The 23,432-nt window shown below is 37.6% G+C and overlaps 1 protein-coding gene across 15 annotated transcripts in view; it reads right to left on the bottom strand.

Annotated features, from left to right (window-relative positions):
• EPHA5 (EPH receptor A5) overlaps nucleotides 1-23,432 on the bottom strand; it is a 355,448-nt gene that overhangs the window by 22,583 nt on the left and 309,433 nt on the right. For all 15 annotated transcript variants that reach the window (XM_080661231.1, XM_080661239.1, XM_080661238.1 and 12 more), the window contains 3 exons: nucleotides 8,170-8,231; nucleotides 6,510-6,719; nucleotides 3,582-3,731 (listed from right to left, as the gene is read on the bottom strand). In XM_080661231.1, coding sequence (XP_080517357.1) covers nucleotides 3,582-3,731; nucleotides 6,510-6,719; nucleotides 8,170-8,231 — 422 coding nt within the window. The remainder of the gene's footprint in view (nucleotides 1-3,581; nucleotides 3,732-6,509; nucleotides 6,720-8,169; nucleotides 8,232-23,432) is intronic.

Genomic DNA, 23,432 nt, shown 5'->3' with positions numbered 1-23,432 from the left:
AATCAGTACTTCTACTTTGTTCTCTGATATTTCCCCCCAAAGAGATATTAAGTAATCACGATTTTCAAATAGAGTAGATCTGTCATGTTTCCGGACACACATTTAGATATAAATCGAGGCATATCAAACTTAGTGCTATATCTAAAAACTAAATGCCACTATGGATATGAACTTGCTGATGAAATACAGAGCATGTATTTGGAACTCTTTTAAAGGCAGGCATTTTAGAAAGATCTGTAACTGTAAAATCATTTTTCTGTAAACCTTATTTAGATGCTCAGAAAACCCATCCAGAGTCAAAATATTAGTTTTTATTTTTATAACTTCCTGAAACTATTACAACAGCATTTCCTTGTTGTTGTTGTTTTTTTTTAAATTATTTGAAATCAAATTATCTGGAAAAGTATCAAGACTCTCAAATGGCTGAAATCCGGAAAAAAATATGTCCCAAATCCTTCACACCTCCTTGTTTTTATGTCCTTCTCCATGTAACTTTATACTGTCCATTCACAGTGAACAGTGTAATGTAACATACTCTGATTATGGGACTGGCCAATGGGATTTTAGCAGATATGTTTTAGGCTGAGGAGCAAATGGGCTTATTCTTGCCCTTCAGTCATTTGACAAATTAGTTCACATCTAGTCTCGCCTGCAGGTCTTCAGCGGAAGACGGAGGCCCTGTGGAGTGCAAGTATACACCAGCCAACTCCAAGGGACTTGAACGAGCCCAGTGAAAATCAGCAAAATCTTCTGAGCATTCACCTAGCATCTTGTTTTACTTTGGTCTATAATTTTATTTGTGAGAGATACAACTAGCTCAGGTATAATTGTCAATAATGTGGGTGACAATGCTACAAATTTTATGCAACAGGTAGGGAAGTACAAATAATTCTGAGTGACACAATTGGAATTAAAAATATCAGAATTGTGAGACATCACTAATAAACAAATAAGGGACAAATGTTTTCCTTGAATGAAAGGACCAAGCTTGCTGGCAGACAGAATAAAATACTTTCACAAAATTTAAACAAAATAATGGCATTGAAATGAGACTTGAAAGAAGATAGAAGCAAAACAACTAAGTATTTTGTAGCTCAAGTTAGCATTTGGCATTTATCTGGAGAACAGAAAGTAGCAAATAGATCTAATCTTTGTCTAAATCCAGAATAATTATTAAATATTGATTGAATATGTTATATTCAATTGAAGGGTGATCTAGGATCACTGGTTGGAAATGAAAGAGAGGAAGCAGACATTGATTTAATGGAGACAGAGTGATGGTTAGGTACACAAAATGTGGAGAACCAGGTTCAATTTATGGTATAACATTTATTATTATTTTTGACCTTAAGAAAGTTATCTAATCTCTCTAAGTCTTAGTTCCTTGACTGCAAAACAGGACTAATACTAACTCTCTGATAGTTGTTAAATATATACTGAGAGTTCAATGATACTTTTATCATAGTCCTGCCCTTAATATCAGAAAGCTGAGCACAATAGATACTGGTTCTCCTAAACTTAGAGAAATAAATGTCAGCAGCTCCTCCTTAAATCAAGTGAGTATAGAACACAAAAAACCCCAAAAAACAAAAAAAATGATTGTAGCAAATTTTGATGACTGCAGAAGCAATTTTAGATGTCTCGTATACTTATCAAGAGGCAGGAATCTATCAGCCCATTTTACTATTGCTGTCAGAGAAGAATGCTACGAAATACAGTTGACCTTTGAACGACACGGGCTTGAATTGCATGAGTCCACTTACACTCAAATTTTCCTCAATAAGTACTGTCATTGTATATTCTCTTCCTTATGACTTTCTTAATAACATTTTCTTTTTTGTAGCTTATTTTGTTATAAGACTACAGCACATAATACCTATAACATGCAAAATATGTGTTAATTGACTATGTTATCCATAAGGATTCCAGTCAATGGTAAGCTGTGAGTTGTTATGTTTTGGAGCAGTCAAAAGTTCTATCCAGATTTTTAACTCTCTGGGATTTGGCCCCTTAGGACTGCATTGTTGAAAGGTCAACTGTAATCTTTGGGAAAGCTGAAGTGTGACCCTAGCTTCTCCCCTGAGGAAATTTGCAGAAGGCAGGCTGGCTGAGAAAGCCTTCAGTAGTATCCAAAACAGGAAGCACTGGTCCAGGATCCAACATTCATCAGGTTTAGTAGACGTGTGTATGGTGCAGTGAAAGACTGTGCAGTGTGGAACTGGTGCAAGTGAGAGGAACTAGGAGCTCAGTACATCCTCTCTAAGAACCTTGCAGAGAGGAGGTCCTCATCAAGGGCCTTTGGAAGAGCTCAGACATGAATCTCAACAAAGAACAATGTCTGGGTTACTGCCGAGCAGGAGGCATCAACAGCCCAACATTGGAAAAACATCATCGCCCCTTCCCTTCTACCTCTCTATCTAGGAAGATCCTGAAAAGTTCAGACATGGACTTTGGCAGAGGAGGAGGGCGAGCAAAAATCTGAACATTCTTCCTTTACAATGTAGGTTCTGAGGGTCACACTGGAAAACACTTTGAAATGGTATTGACTTTCATTTAGACTGGACTTGAATTTTTATATCTGAAAGTGGGTCTTAATCACCGGCATAAGACTTGCTTCAAAATTAAGCTTGAAAGATAGTACCTGACTAATAACTTCAGAAGGCATAAGAGAGGGAGAGTTTATAGAGTAAGGATGAAAGAAATAATTACAGAAGAATGTTTTAAAGCAAGCTGTTGAGGTAAGACTTCAATATACTGGTTTTATAAACAAGTAATAAGATATTAGTTGGTAAAGCACTTAAAGCAGTATATGGCACATAGTAAGACCTCAAAAAATGTTAGCTGCTTTTATAATTGTTATTTTCATTAGACAGAAAATACATCAAATTTAAAGGTGATCCAAAATGGAAAAGGCTGTCTGGAATAGTAACAATGGAAAATTATAAAAGCAAAGACTAAAAAAACCATGTGTGAGGTATCATGTTATAAGCATTCTGAACTTGAAGTTTTTTTCATGGTTCCTTTAATGCTAGGATTCTATAATTCTAAGCATGAATTATTTTTTCCATGTGGGGAAAGCCTATTTTCCCCCTAAATTATATAGACAATACAACTCTTCCTACATGTTTTAATTTTAAAAATGTAGATTGTTCCTCTTTTATCCTCTAAGAGCATCCAGGATGAAGTCAATATCATTCATCCTTTTGCACTAGAGCATTAGCTGCCTCCATCAAATGCAAATCATAAAACCTTGCCTGTCAGTACCCATTCTTTGATGGCTCTTTCTTTATCTTTGAAAATGATACTGACATTAAATGAGTGGAATAGCACCACAATACAGCTAAAACTGTCTGGCAAGGGACTGAGCTTTTATATAATAGTGACTTACTTTCCTTTGTGCTAACTCATTTTGAGTTTCTGCATAAAGGATATTTTAACAACAAAGTAGATCAGAGGGTAAGCAAAGTATCTCTTTTTTTTAAGCAACTGTCATGTTCAGAAATGAAAACTATTATAAGTCTCCTGACACAGAGAGCTAAGCATTTCATCTCAAACTTGAGTGGGCATAGCTCCATACTTACATCTTGGTTGGTCATCTCCCAATAGGGTCTCTCTCCATAAGACACAACCTCCCACATGACGATTCCATAGCTCCAGACATCACTAGCAGAGGTAAACTTTCTGAAAGCTATAGCTTCCGGGGCAGTCCATCTTATTGGGATTTTGCCTCCCTGCAATTAAAAAAGAATTTTTAAAAAATCCTCACACACTTCAAATGTACCTAGGGATATTGCTGCTTCGTTGAAAAGATCTAGAAAGAGATGTAGCATTTTTAAGTGAATCTGACATCATGCAGTCTCTTTTCACATATCGGTCCATAAGCACTTGTAGACTGCTAATTGGCTGTCTGGAAGGTTTTTGGTTTAAATTCTGTTTGACTACTGGAACACACAGGACCCACATCTCAATTACAGTATCAGAATGGCAGCTCTCAGTGGGGAAAGCAAGCAGTCAAGCAAATCAATAAGGTAGCTTTCATGATTTTCAAGCTGAGTAAAGGACTCAGATTCCCGGGTGCTTTTTATCTTCTTTAATATGAGAATTGTAAGTGGAACATCTCAGTTGCTGAATGCAAGACAGAGAAGTTTAACAGCTAATAAGACAAGCATGAAAATCAGATATATTAAAAGCTTAGTTATACTTTTTCCTAATATCATGCAATTTCTTTTAGACTTGATTTCTTTCATTTTCTGTTGGCATATTTTTATTTGTTTGGATAGGCTTTTTCATTTTAACCTAAGAAATAGTTTTTTTATTTATTTAATTCGACCATTTTAAAAATTATTAAGATTAGATGATGGGGAAAAACTTACAACGTTAATATGTATTGGATTCTTTTAACATGGCAAAAACAATGCTTTGGTAGGTTTTCACTTAGTTCACAAAATAAACACTTAACCTGCCCCTTTAAGGGTGAACATTTTTCCTCATGATTTTTAAAAGCAGGCAACCCCAAGCAACCAACATTTTATTTATAAGCAAAAAGCAATCAATCAATAAATAAATATGGTGGATTGAGAGAGAGAGAGAGAGAGGTTTTGGATATTTTCTCATAAAATGACCAGCATATGCTTGCCCATTTTGCAAGAAGGGAATAATGTATTTCAAATACCAGAAAAATGTAACTTAAACTGCTCTTTATGAACCAAAGTTTCAAGACATATGAGAAAATAATAATGTTATGTAATGCTTGAAACTGCTGAGTTGCAGTTTATTTGAATTATTCAAAATAAGTTTGAGTTATTTGCTCCTTGGAAATATGGTAACACCACTTTAAGAAGACTTTCCCAAAACATACTTTGGTTAATTAAATATTCATAGGTGTGGTCACACAATTAGCTCTGGCAAGTTGTGTTGCAACATTCCATAATATATTATTATTATAATTCCTCTTAAAATTACGGTTTGTGGATTGCTTTAAACTTCAGCCTAGAATGTTTCTCTTGATCCTCTGACCATCACATTTGTCATCAATATTATCTGGTGCTCCTTTATCTCTGGACCTCTCAGTACATGCATTCCCCACAAGCTGCCAATATGACTCATTTCGTAGGAATAATTCTTGAGGGTCTCAGGATCTCTGCTCTCCCTCGCCCTCCCTTTCCCCCAGCATGACACATTGACAATCTACTCTATGCATTTAACTAAGTCATCAAGCAGTCATACTGGGAATGGATTTTCCTATAACCTCAATCTTGTTTAGGCCAAGTTTATTAAGTGTAACACTAATTCCAAGAGGATTCTTGAATGAGGTTTCATTTAATGCAAATAATGACAAAGATAATTAAGTCTAGAAAAAGAGGAAGTGATATCCCATCAATTAATTTATTGATTTGTCAAGCTGACCATTTTAAAAGACTCCATTTAATTATATAATTTGCACGTGATCTTCAGCATAATACAGTCTCTAAGAATCTGATACATAAAACAACATTGAAAAAGAAAGCCTTATAATATATGACTAGATTTATTGTTAGGCTATGAGTACAAATAATTTTTAAAAAGGTGACTTAAGGAAATGTGTAACACATCTACCATAAAAATAAGGGATGACAAAAGTGTTCCTTTGTATGGAAATCAAAGTTAACCAAATTGTAGAGTGAAAAAGATGCACTGATAAATTCCTGTCTTCACAAGAAGTTTAAATCTTGAACTTGATGACACTTTAAAGATTTAGAAGTAAACAAATGTAGTTTATCATAAGGGTTTCAAACTGTAGAAGTGCAATACATAGATTGCCCCCAAAATTTCATTGTACCAATACTCACAATATTACACAGAGAGACTTATCGATTATATAACATATCAATTCAGGAATCAATTACATTGCTGGAAAAGGGTGTTGATTTATGCTAATTACAATATGTTAGTGACCAATTTTCCAAAGATATGGGCTTAACAATTTACATAGTATGTAAAAAAGAAATCAAAAGTTTTTGAAGGAATAGCACTTTTATTCTATACCATGTGAATCCTTAAAACATAGGTTTAGATATTTCTGCATTTGTTTTACAAAAGAAGATAGTGTAAGAGTTTAAGCTACCCCATAATGCTATACATGTATATATTCATATTTATTATACATGTATAGATAACATATTTATTGTTTTTAATATAGGATATTCTCTATTTTTTACATTTAAAATTTTATATGATTTTTACATTGTTGTATACATTCTAAATTTGAACTTTTTTATTTTCAGTATCGGTAGGAAAAAAGTAAAGTATTGAGACTCATTAGGTAAATACTTTTTTATCTGAGTTTAATACATGAATTTTCTGATATCTAACAAGGAGTGTCATCTGGATTTTTTATTCCCCTACCCTCTCCTTTTATCTCTCCCTTTTCCTATGTTGGAGAAATGCCCTTTTTGCTATTTCCTTTAAAATCTTTAAATATTAAATGCCTCTAGTCTAGGGAGTCAAAAATGCATTCTGTTAGAACTTACCCTTGTAGTGTAGGCTGCCTCAGGATCATCTTCCAGTACCCTGGAAAGTCCAAAGTCAGACACTTTACACACAAGGTTACTGTTGATTAAGATGTTTCTAGCAGCGAGGTCTCTATGCACGTAGCCCATGTCGGAAAGGTACTTCATCCCAGCAGCAATGCCTCTCAGCATGCCAACCAGCTGAATCACAGTGAATTGCCCATCATTTTTCTGTAAAGACGATGTAGCAATATTAGTCCAGCAACACCAATCACTGGGGGGAAATATGAAAGGGTTTTCATTCAATCCCAAATTAATACTACCCCCAAATTCATATGCATATTTTATGTAAAGGAGAACAAAATAAGTTGGGAAATACGTAGTTAAGTTGGTAATATTTATCACTTCTTTCCTTGGTCAAAGCCGATCAAGGTTTTGAAAGCCCTTATGGAAAGTCCCATTTAATTGCCCTTCTCTGCATTGCAATTCTTTTACTTTCAGTCATCAAAGGAGTGTGTTCATTACTGCAGCCTGTTGCTCGCCTAGGGTTAACACTGCACATCTTTGAGGTGCTTTAGAGGAAGCTAGCTCGATAGGCATATTGTTGTAAAGAAATGGCCAGGGGAGATGGAGGAAGATTCTTCAACAGCAGATGGGAGGGGAATGGCTGAGGAATGACCTGGAAGATATTTACATTTCTTGGAAGCTTGCAGTCTTTTTCAGGGGCACTCAATTTACTGCACACACACAGAAAAAGGCTCACCTAATGATTATTTTTAAAAAAGAAGATGATGATGTGACTTTATGAGACCAGGGAACTAGAAGACATGTATGAGAAATTTGGCAACAGAATCTGGAGAGCGTAAGGGAATATGACAGCAGCCCCCTTGTCAGTGGGCTGATGTCATATTCAATGCTCAGGCCCCTCTTATAATTGTCATTAATGCCATTTCCCATCACCTTTCCTAATCCATAGCAATAATCATTGAGGAAGATGAAAAACTGCCAGTCTACAGATTTAAGCAGGCCTGCAGATGTGTTACATCATTTAAAACTTGAAGAACTTACACATTAAAAAAAATTTTTTTTTGAGTCTCACAGACTGAACAATATAGGATCAGTATCATCTATTACCACATGAGGACTCTGAGGGCACAAGCGGCCTCAGATGGGTTATAAGCCTATTTAACCCTTACTGTAAATAAGGAGCATGGAGCTTTGAGACGGTTTTTCCTAGCTCTGCCTGATAATATGAACTTTGAGAAAGTTAGATATTTGTTCAAGCTTCTTTTTCTACTTTCTGGTTTTTTTTTCCCTTCCCTCCCTCCCTTCTCCCTTCCTCCTTCTCTCCCTCCCTCCTCCCTCCCTCTCTCCCTCCTTCCTTCCTTCCACCCTTCTCTTTTCTTCCTTCTTTCCTCCCTTTCTTTCCTCTTTCTTTCATTTTTTTAGGCAAAATAGCATATAATTATGTAAAACTGTAAACACACATAATTTGAATTTGTATAAGTTTTCTGAAAAGAAAAATATTCAAACCAAAGTTAACTTTTTGGAGTGTAATTATTCTCACTCCAGGTATTTCTATCTATTTTAAAATTCAGCTTTAAAGTGGCTCAATTTTAACTTCAATGTCATTATCAATATATAAATAACACTGAATAATTAAATTTCCCTCAAATCTTACCTTTAAAAATGTGTCTAAAGAGCCATTTTCCATATACTCTGTCACTATCATCACTGGTTTACCTGAAAAGAAAACAATGGATGAGCTGCTGTTTTTCTATTTAGTATTCTTATCTAGGAAAAGCTTACCTGGAAGTTTTTATTAGTGTCCAAAGTATATACACTTTTTTAAAATATATTTTATTGATTCTCCACAGAGAGGAAGGGAGAGGGATAGAGAGTTAGAAACATCGATGAGAGAGAAACATCGATCAGCTGCCTCCTGCACACCCCCCACTGGGATGTGCCTACAACCAAGGTACATGCCCTTGACTGGAATCGAACCTGGGACCCTTCAGTCCACAGACTTATGCTCTATCCACTGAGCCAAACCGGTTATGGCTATACACTTATTTTTTAAAGTCCTCTGTGTAGGAAGTAAATTCCTGACACTGTGATATCTTAGTAAAATGGTGGGGTCAGGATCACAAGAATAATAACAGATTGATATAGTTAATTGTCAATATAAAAATCAATTTACGTAGACAATAAGTTGATTAATAAATATCATTTTAATAGATGTAATTATATAATGTACCAAAAATTAATATCCAGCAAAGCACTGTGAACGTATTCATCTTTTTAAAATTCTCAATAAAATCTCTGATCCAGTCTAGCTGCTGCTTTATCTGATCCCTTCAGTATATGATGTATTTTCATTTCTATGTTCTTGTAACTCATTACTTTATGGCTGCCTCCCTTTTCCCTCTGTCACACACTTATAATCTCTATCAATCCAATGATTTTTATTCTTCAAAATGCTGTTCTAATTCCTCTTGCTATCCAGAAACTTCTCTTGCAATCATCATTTCTGATGGAAGGGGTCCTTTTATATCTGATATAGAAGCACAGCCTTGAGATTATCTGAGCAGATGCTGGGCAGACACTGCTGGGCTCAGAATCCCATATCAATCACTATTATGTGATCTTGGGCATATCAATTCCTATCTCTGTGTTTCAGTTTTCTCATCAGTAAAATTAGTATATTAATGGCACCTGCTCATAGAGTTTTTGTTAGCATGCAAGTCAAATAATTTTCCAAGGAACTTAAAATAGCACCTACAACTTAGAGTTTGCTGTGCATTATCCTATCTTAAAAAAAGAGTAATATGCAAATTAACCATCACTCCGCTACACCAACATGCCACGCCCATCAGCCAATCAGGAGCGAGTATGCAAATTAACCCAACCAAGATGGCTGCGGCCACGGAACGAGCAAGAGGCTTGGGTTTCCCCAGTAATGGAGGAAGCCAAGCTTTCCACACACCCTGGCCGACCTAGGCCTCCACTGAAGGCTACAAAGTTTCAATTATAGAAGACAAATAAATCCCAACAAAAATGGCTGGGGCCACAGAGCAAGCAGGAGGCTTGGCTCTGCTCAAGACTACAAAGTTTCAATTATAGAAGATAAATAAATCCCAGATACCAGGGCCTCTGCTTGGGTCACTGGGGGGCATGGCCAGCCTGCAAACCAACACAGGACCCTCACTCAGGCCACCCCACACTCCAAGGGAACCCCCACCCTGATCCAGGACACCCTTCAGGGCAAACCAGCTGGCCCCCACCCATGCACCAGGCCTCTATCCTATCTAATAAAAGAGTAATATGCAAATTGACCATCACTCCAACACACAAGATGGCTGCCCCCATGTGGACAAAGATGGCTGCCCCCATGTGGACACAAGATGGCCACCACAAGATGGCCAGCAGGGGAGGGCAGTTGGGAGGGACCAGGCCTGCAAAGGAGGGTAGTTGTGGGCGATCAGGCCAGCAGGGGAGGGCAGTTGGGGGTAATCAAGCTTGCAGGGGAGTGCAGTTAGGGGTGACCAGGCCAGCAGAAGAGGGAAGTTGGAGGCGACCAGACCTGCAGGAAAGAGCAGTTGGGGGAGACCAGGCCTGTGGGGGAAGGCAGTTAGGGGTGACCAGGCCTGCAGGGGAGGGCAGTTAGGGGCAAACCGGCTGGCAGGGGAGCAGTTAGTCATCAATCAGGCTGGCAGGGCAGTGGTTAGGGGGTGATCAGGCTGGTAGGCAGAAGTGGTTAGGGGCAATCAGGAAGGCAGGCAGGCGAGCAGTTGGGAGCTAGCAGTCCTGGATTGTGAGAGGGATGTCTGACTGCCCGTTTAGGCCTGATCCTGGTAGGGGGTCCCACATTGGAGAGGGTGCAGGCTGGGCTATGGGACACACACCCCTGTGCATGAATTTCATGCACCGGGCCTTTAGTTATTTTATAAACTTAATCAAACCTGTGGGTTAACTTCCTTGCTATATGTTAGTTGGCTAGGAGAATAAATAATACTTTATCTCCCATAAAATGATGGTACTTTGCTTATAATAAGTCTGTGATACAGGAGAAAAATACAAGATAAAAAAATCCTTGTTAAAGGAGAAAATACTTAAAATACGGTTGTTAGTTTTATCACTTCTCATTAACCTCATTCTATTTTAGAACATGCCCCTTTACTCTTCAATAAAAGTATACTACATAAATTTTAAGTGTTAATTTAAACTATTTTGAGATTAGTAAAAGGAGAGTTTATGACAGGAAAATTACTATCATATACATCTATTAACTTTTATGCATTATGAAGAGAAAACAAGGCCTGTACAATCATGAAATGCATTATAATTAACTTAATGGCATTCTCCAGAAGGACATCTGTACTTTACTTGAGAAGTGATTAATTCAAATCACAGAAATGGAAATTGCATGCGTATCCATTCACCATCATCCAGAAGTGTAAAGAGATGTAGACAGTAACACAATTACCTTATAAATAAGGAATGACTAGGAAGTAAAAGGGTTTTTCACTCCAAAGTCACTTAAAACTCACTGTTTAGAATACTGAGGTAGATTAGTCTTGTACCTCACTCAGGTAATTATCTTCTTTTAAAATATTTTATGGGCAATATTCTTTTCATGGAATATGACAAGTATATTATAAAGGCAGACACATTTTTTTCTCCTCCCTTTTTAAAGTTTAGAAAAGTTATAAAAGTAAGTTCGTCTAAAATAAGTCATTTGTCAAATAATTGTAGATGCCTACATTGGGTGAAACATTATATATGCAGAGAATATGCACTGAAGATGTCATTCTATATGAACTTTGAAGACTGAAAGGGTCACTGATATAATAAAAGGTGATAGATATTCCAGGAAGAAGAGGCAGCATGTGCCAAGGGATCTTGTCATGAAAGAACCCATCAAGTTCAAATAGAGCCATATATTTGATTTTTTTGAAGAGCTCTGGATTTTTTCTTTGTAAATCAGGAAGTGACAGGGGATGAGTTGGGGAAAACTGATTTTAAAACTGACTGGAAATTCAATATCTTTGTGGGTTGTTTTTTTAAAAGAAAAGATTCATATTGCATTTGTAAATGACTCTGACAGCACAAGAGTAGAAAAGACTATAAATGTGGTGTTTTTTTCTTGGTATATATGTAATCTAAGTTCAGGAATAGAGAAATGCATCCAATTTAACTTTATTTTAATGATATTGTCACACCCGTCTTAATGGACTTCACACAAACTCTAAGACAAAAATTCTGCTTTGGGTCCATTAAGTCCCATTCTTACTTACCAGAGCCCAATTCAGTCTTTTGTTAGTATTGAAGTCCCTTTTCTTTCAAAAGTCCAGAATTAACATATATTCCCCAAGGGGAATAGCTAACATATTTGATAACTGCTTTGGCACAGTTAATTATGTGACAGAAGTTACACATGCCATATGCTAGAATATCCTGGAATGTCCTGTTGTACCAGACATCACCCTTTCATTTGCCCCATTTCAGGAATTCAGAAGTACCCAGGTATGAAGCTAAGCAGACAGATAGTAGGGACACCTGGGGTCCAGTCATCAGCTTTTAATCAAACACAATAGAAGTATGTCAATAAATTTACAGTTAATATCCCTGGATGGTGCTTCTCTGTGGTTAGAGTATTAGCCAGGGAACTGAAGGGTGGAGGGTTCCATTCCCTGCCCAGGGCATTCACCTGGGTTGCAGGTTCATTCCCCACCATGGTCAAGGTGTGGGAGGCAACCAATCTCTCTTTCACATCTCTCTCTCTCTCTCTCTCTCTCTCTCTCTCTCTCTCTCTCTCTCTCTCTCTCTCTCTCCTCCTTTCCACTCTCTCTAAAAATCAATAGAAAAATATCCTCAGGTGAGGATTAACCACATTTTTAAAAAAATGTACAGCTAATAGAGCCAAAAGGCATTGTACTTGCTGCAAACAGTAGCCCTGGTCAAATCAGAAGGAGGCCCACACTCTCTATAATCAGCCTGTGATTCCAGGAATCCCTCTGATTCTATCTGATTTCTCCTTTCACTTACAGAAATTCATTGAGGGAGTTATCTTACTGTAAAGAATGGGAAGAACTGAATTCTAGCAGATATCCAGGACTAGCTTTGCTTCACTGGCACCTCTCAGCTCCTACCACAAGAGCAGATGCCTTATCCATCAAAGCAAAATCTTAATTGCTTAATCTTGCTCTACCGCAAGTTCTTTATGTCTCTGCCATGTTCCCTATAGTTCTACTTATAAAACTTTGTTCCTTCTCTCTTTGTCTATATATTTTTTTCTGCCTACCCTCTAATTTTGTAGACTCTCTTCTTACAGTAATGGTTGAGAGGTAGATATTTGCTACTGCTCATCCAAGGTCTAATGAACAGGAATTGGATAGAAACCTCATGTAAAAATATCTCTTTGTGGGTAAATTTGTTCTATAAATTCAACCCAAATTTACTGAGCTTAGAAGAAAGACTTTATACTCTAAAGCATGAACTGATCAGAAATCTCATGGACATTTAATAATATACATTTGGAAAGAAAAAAATTATTACTTTTTAGGGAGATGGGCTCCTGGTATTCATCCTGTAAGACTTTATAGATAGCATCACCTAGTTTTAAAAGTCAGATTATTTATGACAGTGTAGGTTGTAATGTCAATAACAAAAATATTATTTGAGAAATATGATAGGGACCTAAAACACCTCCCATATTTCAGAAAAAGGGGGAAAGCAATTAAAGTGAATGTTTGCAAACAAGCATGACACTTTTTTTATGGACAAAAACTAAGACACTTCAGGACCCGTTTGATTATATTTCATGCTTGAGTCATTTTAATGCTAATTATATTTAGTTTGGCTTATGTTTTGTCTCAGTTCCTGCTAGCCTGCAAGAATGACATAGCAATAATTAGCATGGCTTACTCTAGTCCTTGTAAATTCAATAAAATTGTATAAATCATTTTCCATTACCCAGCTTGAAATACAGACAAAGAGTAGATCTGCCAATAATTTTGAAAGCATATTATCAAAAATTCATATAAAGAGAGCTCATAAAGCATGTCAAAACATGATTTTAATCACAGACCAGAGCTTTTATATTACTGTATATCATTTACTGGAGACCCAGCCTAGGCAGAGTCTAAGTAGTAATAAAAACATGTTATCTGTGGAATTCATGTTCATTATTGATAATTATAAAAAGCTATAATTTATTGACTTATTGGCTACTCTTTGCAATACATAATAATTTCAATTGTTATCAAAATTCTATAAAAATGATATGACAAAAGACATTTTTCAAAGAAAGAAAAGTAAAATTTAGAAAGATTCAATATATTGCTTTGGCTGATTAGAGCAACTTGTGTAAGAAACAAAATTGGGAATCAAATTTATGTCCATTTGACTATAAAAGCTGTTTTCCTTTCCTCCATACTATGCCTATAATTTCGAAATATTTATTTTAATTTGAAATTTTATCTTTACATCTCATGAATATTTACTCTTTTGTATTAATACAAGCTTGGTAATCATGACTATGTCATACCAAACTATTCAACCACTGATGGCAGATCTGGTGGGAATTCAGCTTCTTTCAATAAATAATATGTTCTTACATTTATGATCTATACTAATAAAAAGGTAATATGCTAATTAGACAGGACATCTTCCAGACATCCTTCCGGAAAGAGCCATGGGGCTGAGGCAGAGGCAGTTAGGGGCAATCAGGCCAGCAGGGGAGGGCAGTTAGGGGTGGGTGATCAGGCCGGCAGGCAGGCGAGTGGTTAGGAGCCAGAAGTCCCGGATTGTGAAAGGGTTGCCTGTGGGATCAGGCCTAAACCAGCATTTGGATATCCTCCAAGGGGTCCCGGATTGGAGAGGGTGCCAGGCTGAGGGACCCCCCCCCCCATGCACGAATTTCATGCACCAGGCCTCTAGTCATTACATATATATGCTGAGAGTGTTCCGACGTGTTCTATAGTGAAATGGTTTCAGATTCTACTTATATGAGATATCCATAGTAATCAAAGTCATAGAAGCAGAAATAAGAAAGGGGTGAGAAAGAAAGGAGTTTCAATTGTTATCAAAATTCTATAAAAGTGATATCAAAAAATACATTCAGTTATTCAGTATGGAAACTTATAAAAACTATATAATGTGCTTATAAATAATACTGTACTGGGCACTTAAAAATTTAAGAGGGTGGATTTCATATGTGTGTGTGTTTTTTCTATCACAATTTAAAAACTGAGTTTGTTTACCTAGTACATGATTTTTGGTGCCAATGTCCATCACAAACCCAAGAGAGGAGAGAGGGCGCCACTTTTGGTAACTTAATCCTTTCCCATAAGATCTCAGAGTTAGGTGAAACAAACTTTGGGGAAGGTTGATGTAGATCTACTCTTGATTTTCAGACTATGGTCCCTGACGAGTAGCACAGTTATCAGCTGGGAGCTTGTTAGAAAAACCAAATGTCAGTGCCCGATCCTATCTATTGAAACAGATTATGCATGTTAACAATACCCTCCGAGGCACGTTACATTTTGAGAAACACTGAACTAGACCATATCACAAGAGTTGCAGCTAAATCTTGGCTTATTATTTTATTTGCATTGATATCACTCCCTTTTCTGAAACTATTAACTCACCAACAAACACATGACACCACTTAGGACATAAGGGAGCATTTGATTTAGAAGCTTCATGAATCACTGGAAAATAATTGTCACTGGGGTTTGCTATGAAACATTTTACAGGATTTATAAATAATTAAAAATAAGCCTGTGCTTATACTTGTGTATCCACTGTATAGTCTTATTTCACTATGTCATTCTATTTGGGTTGTATACCATATAATATACTAACACTTGTAGCAGTTTGAAATTACTTTTATTATTCTCCCAAAGTAAACATGGGGTAATGCAAATATCATGATTCAATTATTCATGGTTAATAGCCAACCACAAAATGGGATCTTGTGCTTATAATAGAAACAGGTAATGTTTATAAGGTGGAGGGAGGCAAAGTATGGGACAGTTAGAATGATACTCAGATATTTTCATTCAATTATGGTCCTTTTTTATTGGTTAACACTTTAAGAAGGTAATCTATATCTATATCTATATCTATATCTATATCTATATCTATATCTATCTATCTATCTATATATACACATACATACATATATACACACATATATGTATAAACGTATATACTCATATATATATATATATACACATATATATTTATATATATACATATATATTTATATAATTTTAAAATTTGGGAAATATGATACAATCTAAAGCCTATACTGAAAAAGGAGCATAAAAACACCATAGGTAGAAATTCCAAACTTTACATATTTTTCTCTTTTATTTCATATTGTTTACATTGGTATAAACTTTTCCATTACATATTCATTTCTCATATTAAAAATGGATTCGAAGTGTTCTGACATTAGTGTAAATGGATAATAATTAGTTATGGAATCAGAAATTATAGACTTTTCAGAGGAGGTGAGGACTCTAAGAATTATCAAATCTGATTGTTTTGTTTTATTAATAATGAAAATAACTTTAAAACACACATAAGAGCTACATTCTCTGTGTCTGCTGCCTCTACTTCTCCTGAGTTCTCTCTCTGCTCTGCCCAGCTGCTCTCTCTAGCAGACTTCTTCACACACAGACTCCTTCTAGTCAGTAACCTGTATATTACCCCAGAGATAAAGAAGGCTAGTTGCTAACAGTGACATCAATCATTGGAGTTATAGAAGGGCACAGTGTTCCGTGTGTACTTGCACCTGCTTGTGGTATCTTGGCCTTGGGCACCCCAATTAGGCTCATGCTCAGAGTGACCTTGGCCATTCTGGTGTATTGACAACTAGGCCTCTGTGCTCCCATTGGCCTTGACTATCCGGGGACCCTGGTGTGGTTCCCACAGGTCTGCCCCTTCACTTTATTCAAGCCTTTTCAGAGAGGTATTTCTCTAAGGAAAATAGAAACCACCAACCCTTGATAGAACCAATCCCTAATATCCTAGCTTAGCTTTAGTGTCTCCATTTCATATAATGTAAGTGCATATGTTTATTCAGTTTATGTCTCCCCCACCCAAAGATAAGCTCCATAAGTCAGACACTCAGGCTGCTTCATCTCTCCTGGATCCCACTGATTAATAGGAATAAACATGTATTAGGTGACCAATTACCACTTTTTGAATGAATAAATAAATATTTCTTCTCAAGTGTATACTGAATTACATGAGGTTGGCAATGCACACTGTTTAAGAGTTTGGGTTTTGGAGTAATATGGAATTGTTCTAAAGTCTGGCATTATCTTATGCTTAGTTTTATGACATTGGATAAGGTATTTAACCTCTTTAAAGTTAATTTTTCACATCTGTAAGATGAGAACAAATACTAGTGTCCACAAGATAGCATTACTGTGCAGATTAAAGGAGTAATATAGAAAGAGCATTAAATTTAGTAAATTATTAAAGTAATGTTAATGGTAAGTAATAGTAATAACTTATATACAAGATTCTGTAAAAAGATTCTCAGGCAAGTTCCTTTGTATAGATTTTAATTGTTTTCTAAAACACCTATGGTATTCTATATAATAAAGAAGTAATATGCAAAATGACCCTCACATCCTCACGTCACAATATGGCCGCCCCCACGTTGTCACAAGATGGCTGCCCCCATGTTATCATAAGATGGCCACCACAATATGGCTGCCCCCACATTGTCACAAGACAGCCGGCAGGTAGAGCAGTTGGGGGTGACCAGGCCTGCAGGGGAGGGCAGTTGGGGATGATCAGGCCGTTAGGGGAGGGCAGTTGGAAGTGATTAGGCCAGCAGGGGAGCAGTTAGGTGTCAATCAGGCCATCAGGGGCGTGGTTAGGGGTGATCAGGTTGGCAGGCAGAAGCAGTTTAGGGGCAATCAGGCAGGCAGGCAGGCCAGTGGTTAGGAGCCAGCGGTCCTGGATTGTGAGAGCGATGTCCGACTGTCAGTTGGGACTGGGCCTAAACCGGCAGTTGGACATCCCCTGAGTGGTCCCAGATTGGAGAGGGTACAGGAGGCTGGGCTGAGGTATACCCCCCACCCCCAGTGAACAAATTTCATGCACTGGGCCTCTAGTTATAGAATAAAGTTTTAAAAATTAAAATAAAAATCTATATTATTCTAATTGGTTTTAAATACATAATTTTAATTTAGTCATTCACTCATTTAATATAATTTATGGTCTTTTAAAATTATTTAATGTATCTGGTCCTGTGATAGACATCGGGTGTGGGGGAATTATAAACATATATTAGTTTTAAGAAGCTTATTGTGTAGCAAATATTATAAAACATGTAGAGTTATAATTATGATATAATGTATAGTGTGAGAAATTTAACTAGAGTTTATAAGATTGCCTCTAACTAAGAACTCATTCATTCAACAAACATGTGAAATGCTGCCCATGTGGAGCAATGTATAAGAACACACAGGAACACTTCTGGAAAGGAAGTGGAGATATAGCCAAAGTATATCAGGTTAACAATTAAAGTATACAGGGTTGAACAGAAATAGGTTAAATGACAGCCATCATTACCTAAAAGATAAATCCTAAGTAAGTATACAAAACAGTGACAATAATAAGACAAATAACACAAATACATAATACAATTAATAATTAAATAATACAATAAAATCTGCCCTAACCAGTTTGGCTCAGTGGATAGAGTGTCGGCCTGCGAACTGAAGGGTCCCAGGTTCGATTCCGGTTAAGAGCGTGTCCCTTGGTTGCAGGCACATCCCCAGTAGGGGGTGTGCAGGAGGCAGCTGATTGATGTTTCTCTCTCATTGATGTTTCTAACTCTCTATCCCTCTCCCTTCCTCTCTGTAAAAATCAATAAAATATATTTAAAAAAAAGAATAAAATCTGTGTTTCATATACTCACAACTGTCATCCTACTTTTGCCAACCCTTGTCTGTATTTTGTTCCATTTATTAGCTTGTTTGGTGATGAGAGGAGAGCAGTGATCTAGTAAAATCTACCTGAGAACAGTAGGTGTGGAATGAACCAACGCAGGAAAATACCAAAATGGAAAGACTAGTTGTAAACTGCTGAGATAGCCCTGGGAAATATGTAATAAGGGCCTGGAAAACAAAAGTAACTTTATGAGAATGAAATACTATATTTGAAAGATAATTAAAAAATTATAAAATGTTCCTCTAATGTTTTTATTTATTAATTATACAGAACTGTTTATTTTTATATTATCTCAGATTAAGAAATATAACAATGAATAATTTAAGATCCAATAGAAATATTCATTCAATTAATTTTGATAATAATTTCCATAGGTGAGGAAAAATCTTAAACTAAGGATGCTGCAATGGAAAATTATACTTTTTCTCCTTTTAATTTTATTCCTGAATCTTTTCACATTGTAAAAGCTGGCACTGTGGATCTTACATTAAAGCATCTTGCATTGCCAATGAGTCAATTAAGCCAGGACCTGTGGGTTTTTTATATCGGGTGTCATGAAGCCTCTCTTGAATATGTATCTATTTATGATGGGTCCTGTTTAACAACAAAACAGAGAAGGAATCTGAATGAGGGCCCATGGTTCTGGTGCATAGGCCAGTTATACAGAAAAGATGAAGGTTCATGATGGCACCATACATTGGAGTGTTACTTCAGACTCCCTATCTCAGCTCCAATCAGAAAAATCACAAGATTCAGTTGTACTTATGTCTCATTATCTGTGTGCTGCAGGTTGAAAATAATTGTTGAATAAATTAGCATCAGATCAGAAAGCATGAAATTAAGGACACAAATTAAGTGAGTTGCAATATAATAAATTAAAAACAAGTTGAAAACTTCCTAAGTTGAACATCAAGAGCTGCATTCATTAAGGGGAAATACAATTTTAATTCACATAGAACACAAATTAAAGACAGAGACATATTTAAAATATTTACATTTTGTTTTACTTATATGTGTAACCTCATGGAAGAAACATCAACTAGGATAATTGGTTAGGAGATGGGACATTTAAAAACCACTTTTTCAACCACAGTACGTACTATTATAGACTAGCATTTGCAGAATTTAGGTATCACTTATTGATATTAATACTTGCTTCTATAAATAAAGGTTTCATGTGCATATAATGCATGTGATAAATTCAGTTGTTTTTCTCTGAGAAGTTTAGCTCTCTTAGTTTATCTCAGTCATGTTCCATTCACATAAGTTCAATAATAAATCAGGACTCTATAAAAATAGGTGAATATTAGTTCTAATAAATTTTGAATGTTGCCGACTAATATCTGATACATTCATTTAAAAAGATGGAGATAGCCCAGCTCGTGTGGCTCAATGGTTGAGCATCAACCTATGCACTAGGAAGTCACAATTCAATTCCTGTCAGGGTATATGCCCAGGTTGTGGGCTCCATCCCCAGTGTGGGGCTTGCAGGAAGCAGCCAGCCGGTCAATGATTCTCTCTCATTATTGATATTTCTATCTCTTTCTCCTTCTCCCTTCCTCTCTGAAATCAATAGAAAAAAAGCATCCTATCTAATAAAAGAGTAATATGCAAATTAACTGTACATCCGCCACACCCACAAGCCATGCCCACCAGCCAATCAGGAGCGAGTATGCAAATTAACCCAACCAAGATGGCTGCAGCCACGGAGAGAGCAAGAGGCTTGAGTTTTCCCGGCAATGGAGGAAGCCAAGCTTTCCACCTGCCCTGGCGGGCCCAGTCCTCTGCTCAAGGCTACAAAGTTTCAATTATAGAAGATAAATAAATCCCAACAAAAATGGCGGCAGCCACGGAGCTGGAGAGAACAGGAGGCTTGAGATGGAGGAAGCCAAGCTTTCTGCCTGCCCTGGCCAGCCTTGGCCTCCTCCACTCAAGGCTACAAAGTTTCAATTATAGAAGATAAATAAATCCCAACAAAAATGGCTGTGGCCACGGAGCGATCAGGAGGCTTAGCTCTGCCCAAGACTACAAAGTTTCAATCGTAAAAGATAAATAAATCCCAGATACCAGAGCCTCCCCTTGGGTCGCTGGGGGGCATGGCATGCCTGCAAACCAACACAGGCCCCTCGCCCAGGCTGCCCCACGGGAACCCCCACCCTGATCCAGGACACCCTTCAGGGCAAACCAGCTGTCCCCCACCCATGCCCAGGCCTCTATCCTATCTAATAAAAGAGTAGTATGCAAATTGACCGTCACTCCAACACACAAGATGGCTGCCCCCATGTGGTCAAAGATGACTGCTCCCATGTGGACACAAGATGGCCAACAGAGGAGGGTAGTTGGGAGGGACCATATCTGCAAGGGAGGGCAGTTGGGGGCGATCAAGCCTGCAAGGGAGGGCAGTTAGGGGTGACCAGGCCAGCAGAGGAGTGAAGTTGGGGGCAACCGGACCTGCAGGGAAGGGCAGTTGGGGGAGACCAGGCCTGCGGGGGAGGGCAGTTAGGGGTGACCAGGCCTGCAGGGGAGGGCAGTTGGGGGCAAACAGGCTTGCTGGGGAGCAGTTAGTCATCAATCAGGCTGGCAGGGCAGTGGTTAGGGGGTGATCAGGCTGGCAGGCAGAAGCAGTTAGGGGGAATCAGGAAGGCAGGCAGGCGAGCATTTGGGAGCCAGTAGTCCTGGATTGTGAGAGGGATGTCCAACTGCCCATTAAGGCCCGATCCTACCTGGATCCTACCTGGATCCTACCTGGATCAGGCCTAAATGGGCAGTTGGACATCCCTCGATGGGTCCCAGATTGGAGACGGTGCTGGCTGGGCTGAGGGACACCCCCCTCATGCACAAATTTCGTGTACCAGGCCTCTAGTATATACATACATATATAAATGTATTATATATATGTATACAGATATACATATATAAATGTATCATATATACAGATATATGTATAAATATACATATTGTACATATGTGTATATATGTGTGTGTATATATATATAGACATATGTGTGTGTATATATATATATATAGAGAGAGAGAGAGAGAGATAGAGAGAGAGAGATAGAGAGAGAGAGAGAAAGGGGGACCCCGTGCACGAATTCGTGCACAGGTAGTGTCTCTCGGCCTGGCCAGTGATCAGGGCCCATCGGGACTGACTCAACCCAGTCCCAATCGGGGCCGATCAGGACCGGCTGGCTGGCTGAGGGAGCGGGACCGCAGGACGTTGGCCGGCTGCAGGAAGTTGGCTTTGGCGACGCACTGACCACTAGGGGGCAGCTCTGAGCATCTGCCCCCTGGTAGTCAGTGTGTGACATAGTTATCGGCAGGTCCTCTGGTCATTAGGTCATAATGGTCGCTTAGGCTTTTATATATATAGATTATTACTTTTGCATTTATCTTTTTTACTATGCTCTGAACTTCTCCATATCCATTTAAATATCTAAATGAGGCCAACCTCCCATGTTCCCTCCCCCAGCCGGCCAGTCCTGATCAAGATTGTGTGAGATGGGCACCAATAGGCCCTGATCGCTGGCCAGGCCGAGGGACGCCACCTGTGCAAACATTTGTGCACGGGGCCTCTAGTTATATAATAATTAAGTACGTACTCTGTGCCATGCCCATACTGAATTTTACCTGTGTTCATGTCATGTTTACAACATGACTAGGAGATATTCTTAATCCATGTCCTCGATGAAGAAACCAAGGTTGCTGAATGTTTAACTAACTTGTGCAGTCACATAAGTAGTTATGGTAGAACCAAAATAAGATCAGATGGCTAGATCCATAGTCCATGTTCCTGACCATTACACAGTATTGTCTACATTGTAGTAATAGTAATCTGGCACAGTTCAAAACATTACATTAACTTATTACAGAAGGTAGATTGGTTGCCTAAGGAGTTTTACATTTACCCTGGGTAGTAGGAAGTCATGGTCTGCATTTATTTTGATGAAGTTAAATTTAGCAATCATATTAAAGCTGAAATGAAGACATGAAACTTTTCAAATATTTGCATGCTATTATACTATGACTATCCTTCAGAACACTATTTTATATTAGATAAGACCATTTCTGCATAGGAAATAACATTACTCAGTAGTTACTATGATTCTTGTTCCTATGTTATCTAGCACCCTATGCTATCACTGATATCCTTTCAAGGTCATCCCCTTGATAGAATATAGTCTATCAGATGAACTATAGTGAAATTCAAAATGTACTTTCATTTTATTGTATCTGTGGACCTGTTGTTTATTTCATATATTCCTGCCTATTCATTAACACTGTATAAACTCATAAAATATTTTTTATTTTATTTCTTTCAAAAAGTAATAGTACTTGACCCCTACCTGCCTCTCTGTTGACCCTGCCCCGACCTTTCTTTAGCAACTTGTTTGTTTCTATCAGACTTCAGGGTGCTCTTCTTAATCCAGCAATACACTCTCTGAGTTGCTGCCAAGGGGGTAATGATGTATGGGTGAATACTCAATAGAGTAGGAAACATCTAAATTTTGAAGAAAACCACATGTCTTGCAGATTATTTTATTCCTATGTGACACTCCTCTAGGACATTCTTACTGGAGATGTGTGTCTCTAGGAAACATGGGGTCAAACATTCTCATAGCAATACAGGCTTATTCAAAAGTTCAATCAAAAGAATAAAATACCTAGGAATAAACTTAACAACAAATGAAAAGAACTATGTACTGAAAATTATAATCCCACTCCTGGGTATATACCTGAAAAACTCGAAATCATTTATACACAAAGATATATGCACCCCTATACTCATTGCAGCATTATTCATGGTGGCCAAGAGTTGGAAATAGCCAAAGTTTCCTACTATAGAGGACTGGATAAAGATGTGGTATACTGTATATACACAATGGAGTACTACACAGCCATAAGAAAGGATGAAATAGTGTCTTTTACAACAACATGGATGGACCTTGAGAACATTATGCG

This window comes from Plecotus auritus (assembly GCF_963455305.1).
Source record: "Plecotus auritus genome assembly, chromosome: 1".
In the NCBI taxonomy this organism is placed as follows: domain Eukaryota; kingdom Metazoa; phylum Chordata; class Mammalia; order Chiroptera; family Vespertilionidae; genus Plecotus; species Plecotus auritus.
This window is presented reverse-complemented; position numbering and strand designations above follow the sequence as displayed.